Here is an 18,676-nt window from a genome sequence, read left to right on the forward strand (position 1 = left end):
ACAACAACAATCAAAGTCTCTGCTTTTAGTTTTTATAATGTTCGTCTGACTTACTAAAACCTACGTCGATATATTTGGGCCACCAAAGTCCAAAGAGTCTGGATGGGCACCTGGAGTGGATTACTTACTTTCTGCTCCTTGACTCATGGAGCGGCTGATGCAGGGTTTTATTATTTTACTGTAAGACAGGAGACAGCTACCTTTATAAAAACAGGAAACATTTTCAAACTTTACAGAATCTTTAACGAGGAGCTGAAGGGGAAAGTTTTTCTTTTCTTAGACTTTTGAGTTGTTTGTTTTTGTTGATTTCAAACTGAAGGAGAGGTTTGTGTTTCATCACGCCGTCCACTTCCTTTCCTCCTCCTCCTGTGTTTCTGTGTTGATGATGATTTCAGTTTAAGAAAAGCTGACGATGGGAGTAAACAGCGGGGGAAAGAACTTCAGCTGCCCGCGGCGCTCTCACGTCTCAACTGTACACAAGTATCCTGCAAACAAAAACTCAAACAAGTGGAGAAAGGTGTTAGCACACATCCATGTTCCTCAGAGGCATGTCTTCCCCGGAGCTGCATCCACACTGTCAGAACAATGTCTTCTTCTCTGCATGGATCCACAACACAACACTGCCATCTGCTGGCCAGAGACGGGAGCGTGCAGGACCCCCTCCTCCATCCTGTCCCCTTATTTAGACTTCAAATCCGGCCGGAAAAAAAGACATGAAGAAATGATTTAATTAAGCAGTTATGTTGATGTGCTTACAGACTGCTAATTAGCCTTGTTGATTGCAGTGAGCCCCCCCCCCCCCTCTCTGTGCTTTTCTGCTCCTGTGATACGCAGCGGCAGCCTCAGCTCACTGCAGCTGACAAATGAACCCCAGCACCAATAAGCTCCCCTCGGCTCCCATCACCGAGTCCCTGCCAGGCCTCCCCCGGCAACCCTCTGCCGCAGCATGTTCAATATCAGTCTGTAGCGTTAAATTAGTTTTAATCCTGGAAGCTGTTGGAAGAAGGAGACTTTTAGTGAAGTGCTCCGCGGGGACGTTAATTTGCCAAATCCCCCAACAAGTGACAAAGCTGCCGTGTCTGTCATTTACCTCCAACACCCGGAGAGCCGTTCAGTCTGTTGGTGCAGATTACTGACAGGACGTCTTCATTGATTTACAGTCTTTATGTCTGACGGTCTGCTGCTGGATCTCTTGGACCAAAGCCAGACTAGAGGATTCAGTGAATGTTGGAGGTAAGATAAATATGTCGTAATAAATGGAAGCTGTGATTGGTCAGAAGGATCTGTGCAGGTCAGACTAAACGTTTAAAACCAGCTGCATCCAGCCGGCTTTAAGGTGGAGGAAACATTCATCCAACATTTGACCCCGGGGAGAAAAACACTGCTGAGAACATCAAACCTTTGCATCCTGGGAACAAAGGACCCGTTTGAAGTCACTGCAGAATAAGGGGGGGGGCTTATTTTGCATTAAGTCTTCTAGAGGCTTTTCTGTTCTGTTTCTTTGTGCTTTTGAAGGTTAAACCCGATGAGAATCACTGATCCAGGATGTAAATATTAGAGGTTAAAGACGTGCAGTGCGGCGTCTTGATTGACAGGTAAATGATCCAATTACAGACCGGCTCGCTGCCCGTTCTGAACATCGAGCTCACATGAGTTCTTCACTGAGTCTGCAGGTGTGAGCCGGTTTATTTTCTCTTTGCATTCAAACACACTTCTTATGATTACCTTGACCTTTGACCTTTAGACACTGAGACCACTTTCATGTGTGAATGCACCGGGGAATATTCAGGAAAATTATCCCCAAACGAGTGGGAGGGGGGATGGGGGAGGGGGAGGGGGGTGTTGACCATGGACTGTGTGCACACCAGCAGTAGGATCTCGTGCAGAGTTTCTCTCTCACCTGTAAAGTGACGTTATTGATCCGACATCTCTGCAGAGTTACAACTCAATCCCACTTTAACTTCCTCTCTTCCCTCTGTGTTACATTATCCAACACAGGAAGTGGCAGCAGCCGCCCTCTGCACAGTTCATGTTTTCCATCCTCCATTAGCTCTCTGTGACTGCAGCAGGCCGCCGTGCTGTCACGCTGCCTTTGTCTGAGCAGACCTGAAGCTCGACAACCTCTTTCAGCTGCTGGCAGACATCCGGCCTCAGCTGTCTGCTGACTGTGACCTGTGGACGACTTCTTTTACCCCTCCATTCTCAGCTCGCTCTCGTTGCTGAAGTAATCGGCTCGTTTGCATTCGACTCGGACAGTCGCTCTCGTTTCATGTCGTCCTTTAATCGGCTCAAAAAGGCAGTAAAAAGCACATTTGTCCTTTTCTTCTTCTTCTGCCTGTAGGTGACGTTTTCTTCACCTTCACCTTCTCCGCTCTGCAGTTCTCAGTCTGGGCTTGTTAAAAAAGGATGACGCTGAAATACAGCAGCTGGAAATATCTCCTCTGCTCTCACGAACTTTCAACACAGAGGATCTGGATCTGTCCCCCCCGGGGCTCCTTTTGGGCTCTTTGGGGGGAGAGGAGTTGGAAAAGAGGACAAGAGAACCTCAGACGAAGGCCGGACTTTCATCTTCCTCCAGAGTGGAGAGGGGGCGGCGTTTCATCTGAATCAAAGGACTCGCTGTTCTGGAGACTTTGTAGAACCTGGACACAATACTCTATACATCTATAATTATAAAACAATACTCTATACATCTATAATTATAAAACAATACACTATACATCTATAATTATAAAACAATACATCTATAATTATAAAACAATACTCTATACATCTATAATTATAAAACAATACATCTATAATTATAAAACAATACTCTATACATCTATAATTATAAAACAATACTCTATACATCTATAATTATAAAACAATACACTATACATCTATAATTATAAAACAATACACTATACATCTATAATTATAAAACAATACATCTATAATTATAAAACAATACTCTATACATCTATAATTATAAAACAATACACTATACATCTATAATTATAAAACAATACACTATACATCTATAATTATAAAACAATACATCTATAATTATAAAACAATACTCTATACATCTATAATTATAAAACAATACACTATACATCTATAATTATAAAACAATACACTATACATCTATAATTATAAAACAATACATCTATAATTATAAAACAATACTCTATACATCTATAATTATAAAACAATACACTATACATCTATAATTATAAAACAATACACTATACATCTATAATTATAAAACAATACACTATACATCTATAATTATAAAACAATACATCTATAATTATAAAACAATACTCTATACATCTATAATTATAAAACAATACACTATACATCTATAATTATAAAACAATACACTATACATCTATAATTATAAAACAATACACTATACATCTGTAATTATAAAACAATACACTATACATCTATAATTATAAAACAATACACTATACATCTATAATTATAAAACAATACACTATACATCTATAATTATAAAACTATACATCTATAATTATAAAACAATACACTATACATCTATAATTATAAAACTATACATCTATAATTATAAAACAATACACTATACATCTATAATTATAAAACTATATATCTATAATTATAAAACAATACACTATACATCTATAATTATAAAACAATACTCTATACATCTATAATTATAAAGCTATACATCTATAATTATAAAACAATACACTATACATCTGTAATTATAAAACTATACACTATACATCTATAATTATAAAACTATACATCTATAATTATAAAACTATACATCTATAATTATGAAACTATACATCTATAATTATAAAACTATACATCTATAATTATAAAACAATACACTATAAATGTATAATTATAAAACAATACATATATAATTATAAAACAATACACTATACATATATAATTATAAAACTATACATCTATAATTATAAAACAATACTCTATACATCTATAATTATAAAACAATACACTATACATCTGTAATTATAAAACTATACACTATACATCTATAATTATAAAACTATACATCTATAATTATAAAACTATACATCTATAATTATGAAACTATACATCTATAATTATAAAACTATACATCTATAATTATAAAACAATACTCTATACATCTATAATTATAAAACAATACACTATACATCTATAATTATAAAACAATACACTATACATCTATAATTATAAAACAATACACAATACATCTGTAATTATAAAACAATACTCTATACATCTATAATTATAAAACAATACTCTATACATCTATAATTATAAAACAATACACTATACATCTGTAATTATAAAACTATACACTATACATCTATAATTATAAAACAATACTCTATACATCTATAATTATAAAACAATACTCTATACATCTATAATTATAAAACAATACTCTATACATCTATAATTATAAAACAATACACTATACATCTGTAATTATAAAACAATACACTATACATCTATAATTATAAAACAATACTCTATACATCTATAATTATAAAACAATACTCTATACATCTATAATTATAAAACAATACACTATACATCTATAATTATAAAACAATACTCTATACATCTATAAATATAAAACAATACATCTATAATTATAAAACAATACTCTATACATCTATAATTATAAAACAATACTCTATACATCTATAATTATAAAACAATACACTATACATCTATAATTATAAAACAATACACTATACATCTATAATTATAAAACTATACACTATACATCTATAATTATAAAACAATACATCTATAATTATAAAACAATACACTATACATCTATAATTATAAAACAATACATCTATAATTATAAAACAATACATCTATACATCTATAATTATAAAACAATACACTATACATCTATAATTAGCGAGCAGCACCTGAGCAGAGCAGCGAGCAGCACCTGAGCAGAGCAGCGAGCAGCACCTGAGCAGAGCAGCGAGCAGCACCTGAGCAGAGCAGCGTACTACGGTGAGCGTATTGCATCATTTTCTGTTCTGTTCTCCTCTGCACTGTGTTACTGTGTACCTACTCTTAGCTTAGCCTAACAGTTAGCTTTACAATGGCTTCTTTTTCTGTCTCTCCCTCTCCTGATCTCTCCTGCTCTACGTGTCAGATGTTAAGTTATTCCTCGTCCTCCTTTAGTGATAATGATACTTGTAAGAAATGTAGTTTATTTTTAGCTTTGGAGGCGAGGGTGTCTGAGTTAGAGAGACGGCTCCGCACCATTGAGTCGGAGTCATCGTATGCAGCAGTAGTTAGCCAGCCACCTGTAGCCGGTGCGGGCCGACATAGCTTGGCTTCCCCCCCGGTAACTCCCGAGCAGCCGGGAGGCAGTGGCTGGGTTACTGTCCGAGGGAAGCATAGTCGAAAATCGAAGCACACGGTTCCCCACCAACCACTTCACGTTTCAAACAAATTTTCCCCACTCAGCGACACACCCGCTGAGAATAAAACTCTGATTATTGGAGACTCCATAGTCCGAAACGTGAAGCTAGCGAAGTCAGCGGGCATAGTTAGGTGTATACCCGGGGCCAGAGCGGGCGACATCGCATCTCATTTAAAGTTGCTGACAAAGACTAAAGGTAGATTTGATACAATCGTAATTCATGTCGGCACAAATGACTCCCGACTACGCCAGTCGGAAGTCACTAAGGTTAATGTGGAGTCGGTGTGTACTTTTGCTAAGACGATGTCGGACTCCGTAGTGTTCTCTGGACCCCTCCCAAATCAGACCAGTGATGACATGTATAGCCGCATGTCATCACTCAACCGCTGGCTGTCGAGGTGGTGTCCAGCACACGATGTGGGCTTCATAGATAACTGGCAGTCTTTTTGGGGAAAACCTGGTCTGCTAGCTAGAGATGGCATCCATCCCACTTTGGACGGTGCAGCTCTATTATCTAGAAACATAGCAGAGGTTATTAGTCCAAAACCCTGACAACAACACAGAGTTCAGACCAGGAGGCAGAGCTGCAGTCTTACACTTAGATCTGTCTCCCAGTCACTATAGCTGTAATTCTGAATCGAACTGTAGTTATACTATAGGTACTGTGTCTGTCCCCCGGCCCAGACCCATTTTTATAAGTCATCCAAACGGCGTGAATCATCAGAATCTGATTAGAATCAAAACTACGAATACGATTTTGCTACAAGATCGGAGGATTCACTGCGGACTTTTGAACATTAGGTCCTTAGCATCCAAGTCTCTTTTAGTGAATGATCTGATATCAGATCAGCACATTGATTTACTTTTTTTGACTGAAACCTGGCTGTGTCGAGATGAATATGTTAGTTTGAATGAATCCACTCCTCCCAGTCATTTTAATACTCATATACCTCGAGACACCGGACGAGGTGGTGGAGTAGCAGCTATTTTTAATTCCAGTCTTTTAGTTAACCCTCGACCAAAGCTGAATTTTTCTTCTTTTGAAAGCCTTGTTCTTAGTCTTCCACATCCAGTCTCAAGAACCTTTCAGCCAGTTCTAGTTGCTGTAGTTTACCGCCCTCCTGGCCCATATTCTGAGTTTTTATCTGAGTTTGCAGAATTTTTATCAGACTTAGTCCTTAGCAGTGATAGAATAATTGTTGTAGGTGACTTCAATATCCATGTGGATGTTGATAATGATAGCCTGAGCACAGCTTTCATGTCACTATTAGACTCTATTGGTTTCACCCAGGGTGTAAACGAACCTACTCATCATTTTAACCACACCCTGGATCTTGTTTTAGCTTATGGAATTGAAATCCATAACCTTACAGTTTTCCTAGAAAATCCTCTGCTATCAGACCATTTTTTTATTACATTTGATTTTGTCCTACTAGAATTACCTCTGCCTGGAAGAGGTGTGCTTTCTAGAAGTTTGTCGGATAGTGCTGTGGCTAGATTTAAGGAAGCTATTTCAGCTGTTTTTGATTCAGTACCGTGTTTCAACCCAGTTGGAAACTCTTACGATAGCTTTAGTCCCTCTCAGCTAGATCAGTTTGTTGATAGTGCAGTGGATTCACTGAGAGTTACTCTGGATTCGATTGCTCCCCTGAAACAGAAGGTTGTCAAGCGGCGGAGAGTGGCTCCATGGTTTAACTCAGAAACCCGTACTCTGAAACAATCATCACGGAATTTTGAAAGAATATGGCGTTCGACCAAAACGGTAGAATCTCGTTTTTTCTGGCAGGATAGTCATAGAAGATATATGAAGGCTCTACGTCACGCCCGAGCTGCCTACTACTCCTCTCTAATCGAGGAAAACAAAGGCAATCCTAGATACCTTTTCAGCACTGTAGCCAGGCTGACAGAGAGTCATGGCTCCATTGAGCCTTGTATTCCTCTAGCCCTCAGCAGTAATGATTTCCTTAGCTTTTTCAACAACAAAGTTCTAGACATCAGAGACAAAATTGGTAACCTCCTGCCCTTACCTGGTGCAGATACGTCTGTTACGGCAGAGACAGTTCCAGGACCAGATATTAGTCTCGACTGTTTTTCTCCAATCGACCTTTCAGAGCTACATTCCATTTTTTCTGCATCGAAACCGTCAACCTGTATTTTGGACCCAATCCCAACCAAGCTGTTTAAGGAAGTCTTTCCCTTAGTTAGCAACTCCATATTAGATATGATCAATATGTCTTTACTGGCAGGCTATGTACCACAGACATTTAAAGTAGCGGTAATCAAACCTCTACTTAAAAAGCCTACTCTGGACTCAGGAACTCTGGCTAACTACAGACCTATATCCAACCTTCCTTTTATCTCGAAGATCCTGGAGAAGGTGGTAGCTAAACAGCTGTGTGACTTTCTCCATGACAACAGTTTATTTGAAGAGTTCCAGTCAGGATTTAGAGTCCACCATAGCACTGAGACTGCACTAGTTAGAGTTACAAACGATCTACTTCTAGCCTCAGACAGGGGACTTCTGTCTGTGCTCGTCTTGTTAGATCTTAGTGCTGCTTTTGACACCATTGACCATCGGATCCTGTTGTACAGACTGGAGCATTTGCTTGGAATTACAGGGACTGCTTTAAGTTGGTTTGAATCCTACTTATCAGACCGATCTCAGTTTGTACATGTTAATGATGAGTCCTCTATGCACACTAAAGTTTGCCATGGAGTCCCACAAGGTTCAGTGCTTGGACCGATTCTCTTTACATTATATATGCTTCCTCTGGGAAATATTATGAGGAAACACTCCATACAGTTTCATTGTTATGCAGATGATACTCAGCTTTATGTATCAATGAAGCCCGATGGTACCAGTCAGTTATGTCAGCTAGAAACATGCCTTAAGGACGTTAGGACCTGGATGACCAGAAATTTTTTGCTACTTAACTCAGACAAGACTGAAGTTATTGTGCTAGGCCCTAAGAACCTCAGAGAGACTTTTTCTAGTGATGTGACTGTCCTTAATGACATCAGCCTGGCATCTAGCACCACTGTTAGGAATCTAGGAGTTATTTTTGATCAAGATATGTCTTTTAGCTCTCACATCAGTCAAGTTTCAAGAACAGCCTACTTTCACCTTCGTAATATATCCAAGATCAGGAATATCCTGTCGCAAAGTGATGCAGAAAAACTAGTTCATGCATTTGTTACCTCCAGACTGGATTATTGTAACTCTCTTTTGTCAGGGTGCTCTGGCAAATCTCTAAAGACTCTTCAACGGGTCCAGAATGCTGCAGCTCGTGTACTGACCAGAACCAGGAAATGGGACCACATTACTCCTGTCCTGGCTTCTCTGCACTGGCTCCCTATACAGTCTAGAATAGAATTCAAGATCCTTCTTCTCACCTACAAAGCTCTAAATGGCCAGGCACCATCTTATCTTAAGGAGCTACTAGTGCCGTACTGTCCCTTGAGAGCGTTGCGGTCCCGGAGTGCAGGCCTGCTGGTGGTACCTACAGTCTCCAAGTGTACTATGGGGGGTAAAGCCTTCAGTTATCGGGCTCCTCTCCTCTGGAACCGCCTTCCAGCCGGGGTCCGGGAGGCAGACACAGTCTGTATTTTTAAGATTAGACTTAAAACTTTCCTTTTTGATAAATCTTATAGTTAGGGCTGGTGCTGGTGTAGACCAGCTCTTAGTTATGCTGCTATAGGCTTAGACTACCGGGGGAACTGGCACCTTGAGCTCCTCTCTCTCTCTCTCTGCATATACAGTACATCATATTACTGCATGTATCTATCTATAAATCTCAGTCACTAACCACCTACTTTCCTGGGAGCTCTTGAGCTCCCCTAGGCTCCTCAAGATCGTCGGTTGACGGCTTGCCAGAACAACCCCCACCCCACCACTACCCCCTCCCCACCGGATCGTGGGTTGGCGGCCTGCCAGAACAACCCCCCACACCCCCTCCCCTCCCCACCGGATTGCTGATGGACGGTCTACCTCCCCCCACCCCCTTGCTCTCTATCCCTCTTCCTGCATCTTATCCCATCTCTCCCCCTATCCCTTTCCAAGCCCGGCGCAGTCTAGGCCTGTGAAGACTGTTTCGTCATGAGCCGGGGATCCGGCCGAAGATTTCTGCCTTTTAATAAGGCAGTTTTTTCTTACCACTGTAACTTTTGCTGCTTTGCTAAAGTGCTCATGATGGATAGGCCGGATCTTTGTAACATAGCAATAAGTAAGGTCCTTTACCTGCTTTTTGTAACATAACAATGAGTAAGGTCTTTTACCTGCTCTTTTGTAATGTTAACAGACAATGAGTAAGGTATTTTACCTGCTTCTTGTAAAGTGTCTCGAGATAACACTTGTTATGAGTTGACGCTATACAAATAAAAGTTGATTGATTGATTGAATTATAAAACTATACATCTATAATTATAAAACAATACACTATACATCTATAATTATAAAACTATACATCTATAATTATAAAACAATACACTATACATCTATAATTATAAAACAATACACTATACATCTATAATTATAAAACTATACATCTATAATTATAAAACAATACACTATACATCTGTAATTATAAAACAATACACTATACATCTATAATTATAAAACTATACATCTATAATTATAAAACAATACACTATACATCTATAATTATAAAACTATACATCTATAATTATAAAACAATACACAATACATCTGTAATTATAAAACAATACACTATACATCTATAATTATAAAACTATACATCTATAATTATAAAACTATACATCTATAATTATAAAACTATACATCTATAATTATAAAACTATACATCTATAATTATAAAACTATACACTATACATCTATAATTATAAAACTATACATCTATAATTATAAAACTATACATCTATAATTATAAAACTATACACTATACATCTATAATTATAAAACTATACATCTATAATTATAAAACAATACACAATACATCTGTAATTATAAAACAATACACTATACATCTATAATTATAAAACTATACATCTATAATTATAAAACTATACATCTATAATTATAAAACTATACATCTATAATTATAAAACTATACATCTATAATTATAAAACTATACACTATACATCTATAATTATAAAACTATACATCTATAATTATAAAACTATACATCTATAATTATAAAACTATACACTATACATCTATAATTATAAAACTATACATCTATAATTATAAAACAATACATCTATAATTATAAAACAATACACTATACATCTATAATTATAAAACAATACATCTATAATTATAAAACTATACACTATACATCTATAATTATAAAACAATACACTATACATCTATAATTATAAAACAATACATCTATAATTATAAAACTATACATCTATAATTATAAAACTATACATCTATAATTATAAAACTATACATCTATAATTATAAAACTATACACTATACATCTATAATTATAAAACTATACATCTATAATTATAAAACTATACACTATACATCTATAATTATAAAACTATACACTATACATCTATAATTATAAAACAATACATCTATAATTATAAAACAATACACTATACATCTATAATTATAAAACAATACATCTATAATTATAAAACTATACACTATACATCTATAATTATAAAACAATACACTATACATCTATAATTATAAAACTATACATCTATAATTATAAAACTATACACTATACATCTATAATTATAAAACTATACATCTATAATTATAAAACAATACATCTATAATTATAAAACAATACACTATACATCTATAATTATAAAACAATACATCTATAATTATAAAACAATACACTATACATCTATAATTATAAAACTATACATCTATAATTATAAAACAATACATCTATAATTATAAAATTATACATCTATAATTATAAAATTATACATCTATAATACCTTCGAGAAACCAACCTTGTTTCGTGCAGCGTGACTAAAAACAAAGGAGTCAATTAAACTGGTGTCAGAAGAGACGGATCATCAGAGAGACGCAGAGGAGGAAAACTGTGAATCTGATTATTAAGACTAACAAACGACCGAGTTCTCCTCGAGGAAGATTTATGTTCAGGAAATGACTCTTTAGCTCGAGATGTTTGGATAATAACGGAGCGGTGGAATCAGTGTGAGGTTTGTGTGGTTTGTCATTTCTTCTCCTGCAGGATGATCATCGTTTACAGATCCACCAGCAGCCTGAAGAAAGTCTCACTTACTCCATGTCTTCTGTCTCTCTGAATACATCAGCAACTTTTGTTTTAACTCCTTGTTGTCCAGTAAGGCCTCTCAAGCAAGGTATACAGTAAAAGATCATCAGAAATTTTGTCTCACGAGAGGTGCCCGGCAACGGTTGCTATGAGAAGGATTGATGAGTCAGCAGACCAATCAGAGAGCAGAACAGGGTCAGCTGTTGTTGTTGTTGTTCTTGCAAACTGAATCCAGAGCGTCTCCTGTTTGTGTGCAGGTTTCTGTTTGTAGAGATGTTGAAGAACATGTTTGAAGCTGTTTGCACATTGTTATTTGTTATCATTTGATGTTTGTGTTTTTTTAAGGTCAATGAGGCGGCGTGGAAACGTGCGGTCAGTGGAGAGGTGTGATGGAGCCGGGCGTGAGGAGCTGGATCTGCTCAGTGAAGAAAGTGATTCTCTTTTTTTTCAGACGTCGTTATCTCAACAACACAAGTTAATGATTTTCTCAGAGAGACGGGGAAAAAGCGTTTCCTCCTTTAACTACTTTTCATCACGCAGAGCGTCCTGACAAATATAGAAACTCATTTCCTGTGGAAGTGTCAGATAAAGGGAAAACCCGTCATTATCAAGCCGTCAGAGTGTGTGTGTCAATCAGAGTCAGACACACACACTCTGACAGCCGTCACACACACACACTCCTGTGACGGCGTGGTCCCGTCATCTCTTCAGGAGGAGAAATGCAGCGTCTGTTAGTGTTAAGCAGCAGACTCTCAGGTGATGTTTTCCTCCTCTGTACTCTCTGATGATCCGTCTCTTCTGTCAGCAGAATACAAATGAGTGACTGACACTCCACTTTAATTGCCTCCTTCTCTTTCTCTCAGGTAGTCAGAAAATAGAGAAAATAGAGTTCTGCAGCTTCAGGGTCACACACGTCTGTCAGCGCCAAAAAAGATTTTACAGAAACCAGAAGAAAAACTTTTGATTGAATTTGAAGAGAAAGTTTGATACTCTTCGATTGTCCTGATTTTGTAAAGACGTTTATTGACCACCGTCTCTCCAGGCTAATGGAAGCTACATCATGCTCGTTAAGATCGTTAAGCTCGTTAAGCTAACAGTTTCCACAGCAGCAACGAGGAAACCGAACTCTAAAAGTCTTCTTTCTCTTCTCGTGTGTTCACGCTCAATCTCTGAGGCGGCCACAAGGGGGCGATCATCCAGAAACTGACCCAAAATTAACTCCATGAAAAAACATGTAAAAACTCAATATGTAACTATGACCCCTAGTGTTTAAAATGGGTACTGCAGTCTAAATTCTAACCCCCCTCCTCTCTAGAGTCCATGCTCACACAGGTCACCATGTGGTGGACTCTGAAGCTTCAGTGTTTATCCAGCTCTGCATGGGTCTGTAAACCTTTCTGTGTTCACTAAAGATCTTACTGATTGAACCTTTAAGACCAGATAATCAAACCCTGACTGAGAGGGACGATGAAGCAGAGCATCATAACGCAGGCTGTTTGTTTGTAGGTCAGTTCCTTTTGGTCTGCGTGCATTGTTTGTCTCCCGTCCAATAGAGGCAAAGATGTCCCAAAAAATAACTTTAAAATGCGGAAGCAAACTAACCTTTAATGTTTTGGTATCTAAACTTTGTCAACACTTTAGTGTTTTTGGGACAGAGTGCCGGGTGTGTTGTTAGAGGACTTTAAACACAAACACCCGCCTGCATAGGTCAGTGACAGAAGACTCCTGTCTCTCACAGAGACAAACTCTAACCACTCAGGTACGAAGAAAAAACATGCAAGATGCAGGATAGAAACAGGAAGTGAGACGCTGATGAGCTGTGACATAGAGGCGAGGAGAGGCGGAGCGATAAGGACGCTTCGATTGGTGACCAGACAAGTGGTGGGAAAGGAGGTGAGAGGAGGCTGTGGCGTTGTTATTCAAAGATCAGCTGTTCCCTAGAAGAGAAGGTAGAAGGAAGCGTTTATACGTTTTACACGCTGTTGTTGAGACGCACAAACGGGATCCTGCAGACTAACCGAGACCAAAACACACCGGGGACCAGAGTGCTCCAAGAGATTTAGGGATCAAGACCGGGTCAAGACCAAGACAGGACAAGACTGACTGCGGCACCTGAAGGAGAAAAACTGGCAGCAGCTTCTCTCACCCTGTAAGAAGGAGCGCCCCCTGCTGGTCCGTCATCACGTCTGCAGTCAGACTTTTTAACCCCCCCCCACAAAGACCCCTCCCGTCTGGACGTCCTCGTCCATTAACGAGTCTGAACGAGTGTTAAAAGGATTTAACATGAAGGTCAAAGTTCAGTATTCAGAGGCTTCAATGAAATGACACTTCTGAACGAGGAATTCTTGAATTAAAATGTCGACACAAAGAAAAAAGACTTTTAATGAGACGTTCAGTTTGAGGATGAAAGAGAGCGAACGCTTCAGTTCAAGTTTCTTAAACTCTAATCTGAAGTCTTTTTTCACTTTAAAAGTGCCGAGTGTTCAAACTGTGACTGTGCAGGAGAAATGAGCTGAGAGATCAAACTGTTTCTTTATGTTTGATCTTTATCTGTCAGAGCTGCAGAACAAAACAGAAGACGTCTTTACAGATTCTAAATGTTTTCTTTATTTAACACATAAACATTATTTAGGATGTACAGACGGAGGACGAGTCGTCACTCCTGGACTCATTTCAGCCAGACGTATTTATCTCCCACGTCTTCGTTATAACCACGAGCGTACTGCTTCCCCGGGAGCTGCAAACACACGTAAAGGTCGTTTACAGAGAAGAAGAACAAACTGTACACGTTCATTATTTAAACATGTCATGATGTCACAGCGAGCTGAAAGCATCGTCTACACACACACGTGGTTACAATGCTCTCCATCCCAAACACAGACACCACCCGAAAGTGTGTGTGTGTGTGTGTGTGTGTGTGTGTGTGGAGATCCAAGTGAAGTGTGCCAAACATCAGTTTTCACAGAAGAGCGCCACGTCAATCAGTGACATCATTCATGATGAACAGTAATAGACGGGCGTGTTATCTGCGTCTTAAAGAGGCGGAGTTAGCGGTTCTTTTTGTCGTTATAATACAAAGGAAGTCTTTCATATTGTGTGTTTTTATCTTTAAGCCCCGCCCCCTCCCTCCCTCGTTACTTCAGAGTGAATGTGAACATCTCGTGGTTATGAGGAAGCGGTGGAGTCTTTCTCTCTCACAGGAAGCGTTTTGACCTTTTCTGTTTATTGATGGGAGACGGTTTTGTTTTTGTGCGTCTCGCCCTCTCTGCTGAAGTCGAGCGGTGTGACGCTGCAGGAGGCGGTGACCTGACATTTAGGTCTCAGTGGAGGGGGGGGGCGCCGACATTTTAATATCAGGTTTGTTTATTACACGCACACGCTGTGATGTTGTTTTTATCGTCTCTCCAGGTGAATAGTGGTCGTCTTCCAAACAGAGTAGATGTTGTAAACATGATCACATTTGAGACGGGATGTTTTATGATTGGTTACTCATGAGTGCTGTCACAGTTCTGGTTTACTTCCTGTTTTCCTCCCACCTTCATGAACCAATGAGAGACGACTCACTCTGAGTATTTCTCTTCTTCAGACCTGTAGCTGTTTGACTCTGAGTTATTCTTTCACGTCTCTGAGAGCGCCGACCTCCATGTGTGGAGCATCTGAAGAACCAGAGTTTCCTTCTTCCCTCCTAAAGTTTAATTATCTGATTCACGGAGACGTTTTAAAACCTTCTGAACCGTTTCTCTGTTTCTACTCGCTTCAAGCTGCTGAAGTTTGATTTAACAGATCAGCTGACATTAAGAACTGCACAGAGCCGAGGTTGCCGTGGTGATAGTTCTATTTTTGATCCGCTCTCATGCAGCGCCTGACGTGTGTTACTTTAACATGTTTCTTCTGCTTCTCTACGTACCGCTCTGAAGGCCGTGTACTTCTCGTCGTACTCGTGAGCTCCGATGGTGATCTCAGGCAGAAACTTTGGAATATGAGTCAGACAAGCGACCCGCTGTTTGTCTTCAACACTGAGAGAGAAAGGGGACAGAGGTTAAAGACAGGTGTTAACGTCTCACCTGGAGGAAGAAGGAAGAGCTCAGATCACCGTGTGAGCGTCTTCTCTGCAGGTTTGTTTACATGTTTATCTGTGATGAGCGTCACATTTCAATGTGGAAACCATCAACTGGAATCAAGAACTCACAGCATCCTCATGTGGTGGTAGGTGACGTCATCCTGCTCCAGCCACGGTCCTTTTTCAAACTTCAGATACTCGATGTCCTCGGCCACCTGTGACGGCAGACGGTTAGTGAGATGCACAAACAAGCGGCACATTTAGACCTCTGGGTAAACGCCTCCGGGGTCTCAGATGTAAAAAATAAGAGATGCTAAAGCAGCCTTTCTCAAACTTAAGACCGCCGCGGCCCGCTTTCAAATACAAAATTACTCCAGGGCACATTATAATTTTTATTTTTTTTGACTACATCTAACTTTCAGTTAGGGTAAATTATTGGACAACATGATATTATGACAAGATAGACACAAAAGTCTACTAAACAATATGTCCATGAATAGTCATGACTAATCACTTAAAGGGTTAACTCGTGGTAAATCATCATTATTGTGATGTTTCTTTTGTTTTTATACTTGGTGGAGGACTTTTCGCGGCCCACCTGCAGTACCCACACGGCCCACCAGGGGGCCACGGCCCACACTTTGGGAAGCACTGTGCTAAATGGTGTCGATGCAGCTGCGTCCTCTTACCCGTTCAACATCCTGGGCTTGTGTTGCATCATAAGCAAGAAGCTCGGACGTTTCGCTGAAAGAAAAACACAAAAAGTTTGTTTCGCAAAACGACGCAGACGGGCTGAGTGTTTATTTAAAACAAATGAAAAAGAGCCGTAATGTTTCTTTAAAGCTGACCTGATGCTGGGCAGGAAAGACTTCTTGTAGGAGTCCTCGATGCTCTTCAGATAAGACAGAGGAACGTTCTGCAGGAAGGCCTGAGGAGAGAGGAGGGACATGTACCTCTGACTTTAGATAGAATAAAAAGAAGTGTGATCTCTGAACATGACCTCTGCAGGGCTGACATTTTTTATTCTACATTCAAACATTCGTTCGACCCTGAGAGAGAAAGTTCACATTCCAACTGCAACGAACGTGAACCAGGAAGGTGTGCTCGCTCTGAACGGGTCCTCTCGTCAGCAGAGCTGCACTGAATCCCGATCCAGTTAGTCGAGTTGTGTTTCTGCTAAATAATATTTTAAAAAGAAGTGGTCCCTCACCGAGTGTCAGCAGGCTGTTTGGTTTCAGGCTCATTATAATAATAACAAATGTTTCTCGTCTTTGCGCTGGTTGTGAGTTGTGTGTGTCGGGGATGTGCTAATGTGTCTGAACATAACCATGACATATTCCTAATACATTCGAGGTTGTTTAGTTGTAAAGATGACAGCAGGTTTTTTTTAATTGTGGGAAGTAAATGTAATAATAATCTTCTTCTGTTCGGACGATCTCGAGGTCGTCAAAGTGTTCTTCTGCTGCGTCCAGAGAGATTTCCCCACGCAGGCTAAAGTCTCTGATTCTGGGATTTAGATTTAGATTTATTATTTTGGATTCCCATTAGCCACTACCTAAGGAGCGACTACTCTTCCTGAGGTCCACTCATATAAACATGAATTTAAAATCCACACAAATTAAATTATAAAAAAAAAGTCCGAGACGGAACAGAAAAAGACAAAAATAGAAATAAATGACAAACACAATAAGAGGCTTTGAGTGAGGGAGGGGGGGGTCACTACCTTGTCGCTCTGTTTCAGCTTCTTCTGCACCTCCTCGGCCGGCTGGTCGATGTAGATGGCGAGGTGAGGAGGCAGGAACTCACAGATGCTGATGCCTTTGATCTCATTGTAGTGCTGCACGCCTGCACGTCACAACAGTTTCATTCAACGTTATTCATGTCGGTCGACCTCGTTCTTTATTTTCTAATTCACATCATAACAGGAAGTTAGATACTCACACTCCTTCCTGATGTAGCCCTCTTTAAACATGGCCTCCAGGAAGACCATGTCACTGAAGGGAGAGCGCTCCAGGATCACTCCTTGACCTTGAAAACAGAAAGTCAGGATGTTCAGGATTTAGAATCCCTGTAATGTATTCAGAAAGATAAGACAGTCGTCTGCATCCTCGGTACCTGTGGTGAGCAGGTGTTCGATGGCGTCGGCGTACTGAAGCAGCCTCATCATGTACATCCAGTTCTGTAGCCTGTAGCTGTTCCCACCTGCCGCTTTGGGGTCTGTGTAGAACTTCTCCAGGCTGCACATCCCGTTAAAGTCGACAGGAAGCGGCTCCTTCTCCTCCGTCATCTTGTCCATGTAGAACGTGTCAGGCTCCAGCATGTAGTGCATCCCTGCAGAGACAATAATAGAAAGTCAGGACTCAGAGTGCCCACATGGAGCTCCTGAGACCACATGATGAACCAGGACACTGAGGCGTCCTGTAAACACTTACCCAGCTTGTCAGCTAACTTCTGGGCCAGAGCTCCTTTCCCCGACGCCACGTTTCCATCCACAGTGATGATTTTGCTGTACTGGGACAACCGAGGAGTCGTCCTCTCGCCCAGAAGGTACGCCCACAAACCATAACGCAGGCTTCTCGCTGACGTCGTGTGAAGCCCCGCCTGGAAACACACACGGGGTTAACACAGACCAGAACCACATCGATCCAGAACAAGGTTTAACCCCTAAAATGATCAACTCCAATTTAGCTCGGACCGATAGAAGCTATCTGATAGGTGGAGAGGTCACAGGTCACTTCCTGAACACTACTGAGGTGCCTTTGAGCGAGACACTGACCCCCCCACCCCACACAACACACACACACACACACAGACACACACACAAACACACACACACACACACAGACACACACACAAACACACAAACACACACACACAGACACGCACACACAGACACACAGACAAACACACAGACACGCACACACAGA

The 18,676-nt window shown here is 39.7% G+C and overlaps 1 protein-coding gene across 1 annotated transcript; it reads right to left on the minus strand.

The window, feature by feature from the left end:
* Positions 1-14,272: 14,272 nt before the first annotated feature.
* On the minus strand, positions 14,273-18,359 carry ndufa10 (NADH:ubiquinone oxidoreductase subunit A10; the record flags this gene model as incomplete). The annotated part of the gene is made up of 9 exons (XM_061034042.1): positions 14,273-14,426; positions 15,597-15,705; positions 15,879-15,964; positions 16,439-16,493; positions 16,598-16,677; positions 17,473-17,594; positions 17,691-17,777; positions 17,865-18,080; positions 18,182-18,359. Coding segments are annotated over 9 exons (1,002 nt in total), but the record flags the coding sequence as incomplete, so codon positions are not given.
* Positions 18,360-18,676: the final 317 nt, after the last annotated feature.

The sequence above is a fragment of the Labrus mixtus genome, unplaced genomic scaffold (assembly GCF_963584025.1).
Source record: "Labrus mixtus unplaced genomic scaffold, fLabMix1.1 SCAFFOLD_139, whole genome shotgun sequence".
NCBI classification, from domain to species: Eukaryota; Metazoa; Chordata; class Actinopteri; order Labriformes; family Labridae; genus Labrus; species Labrus mixtus.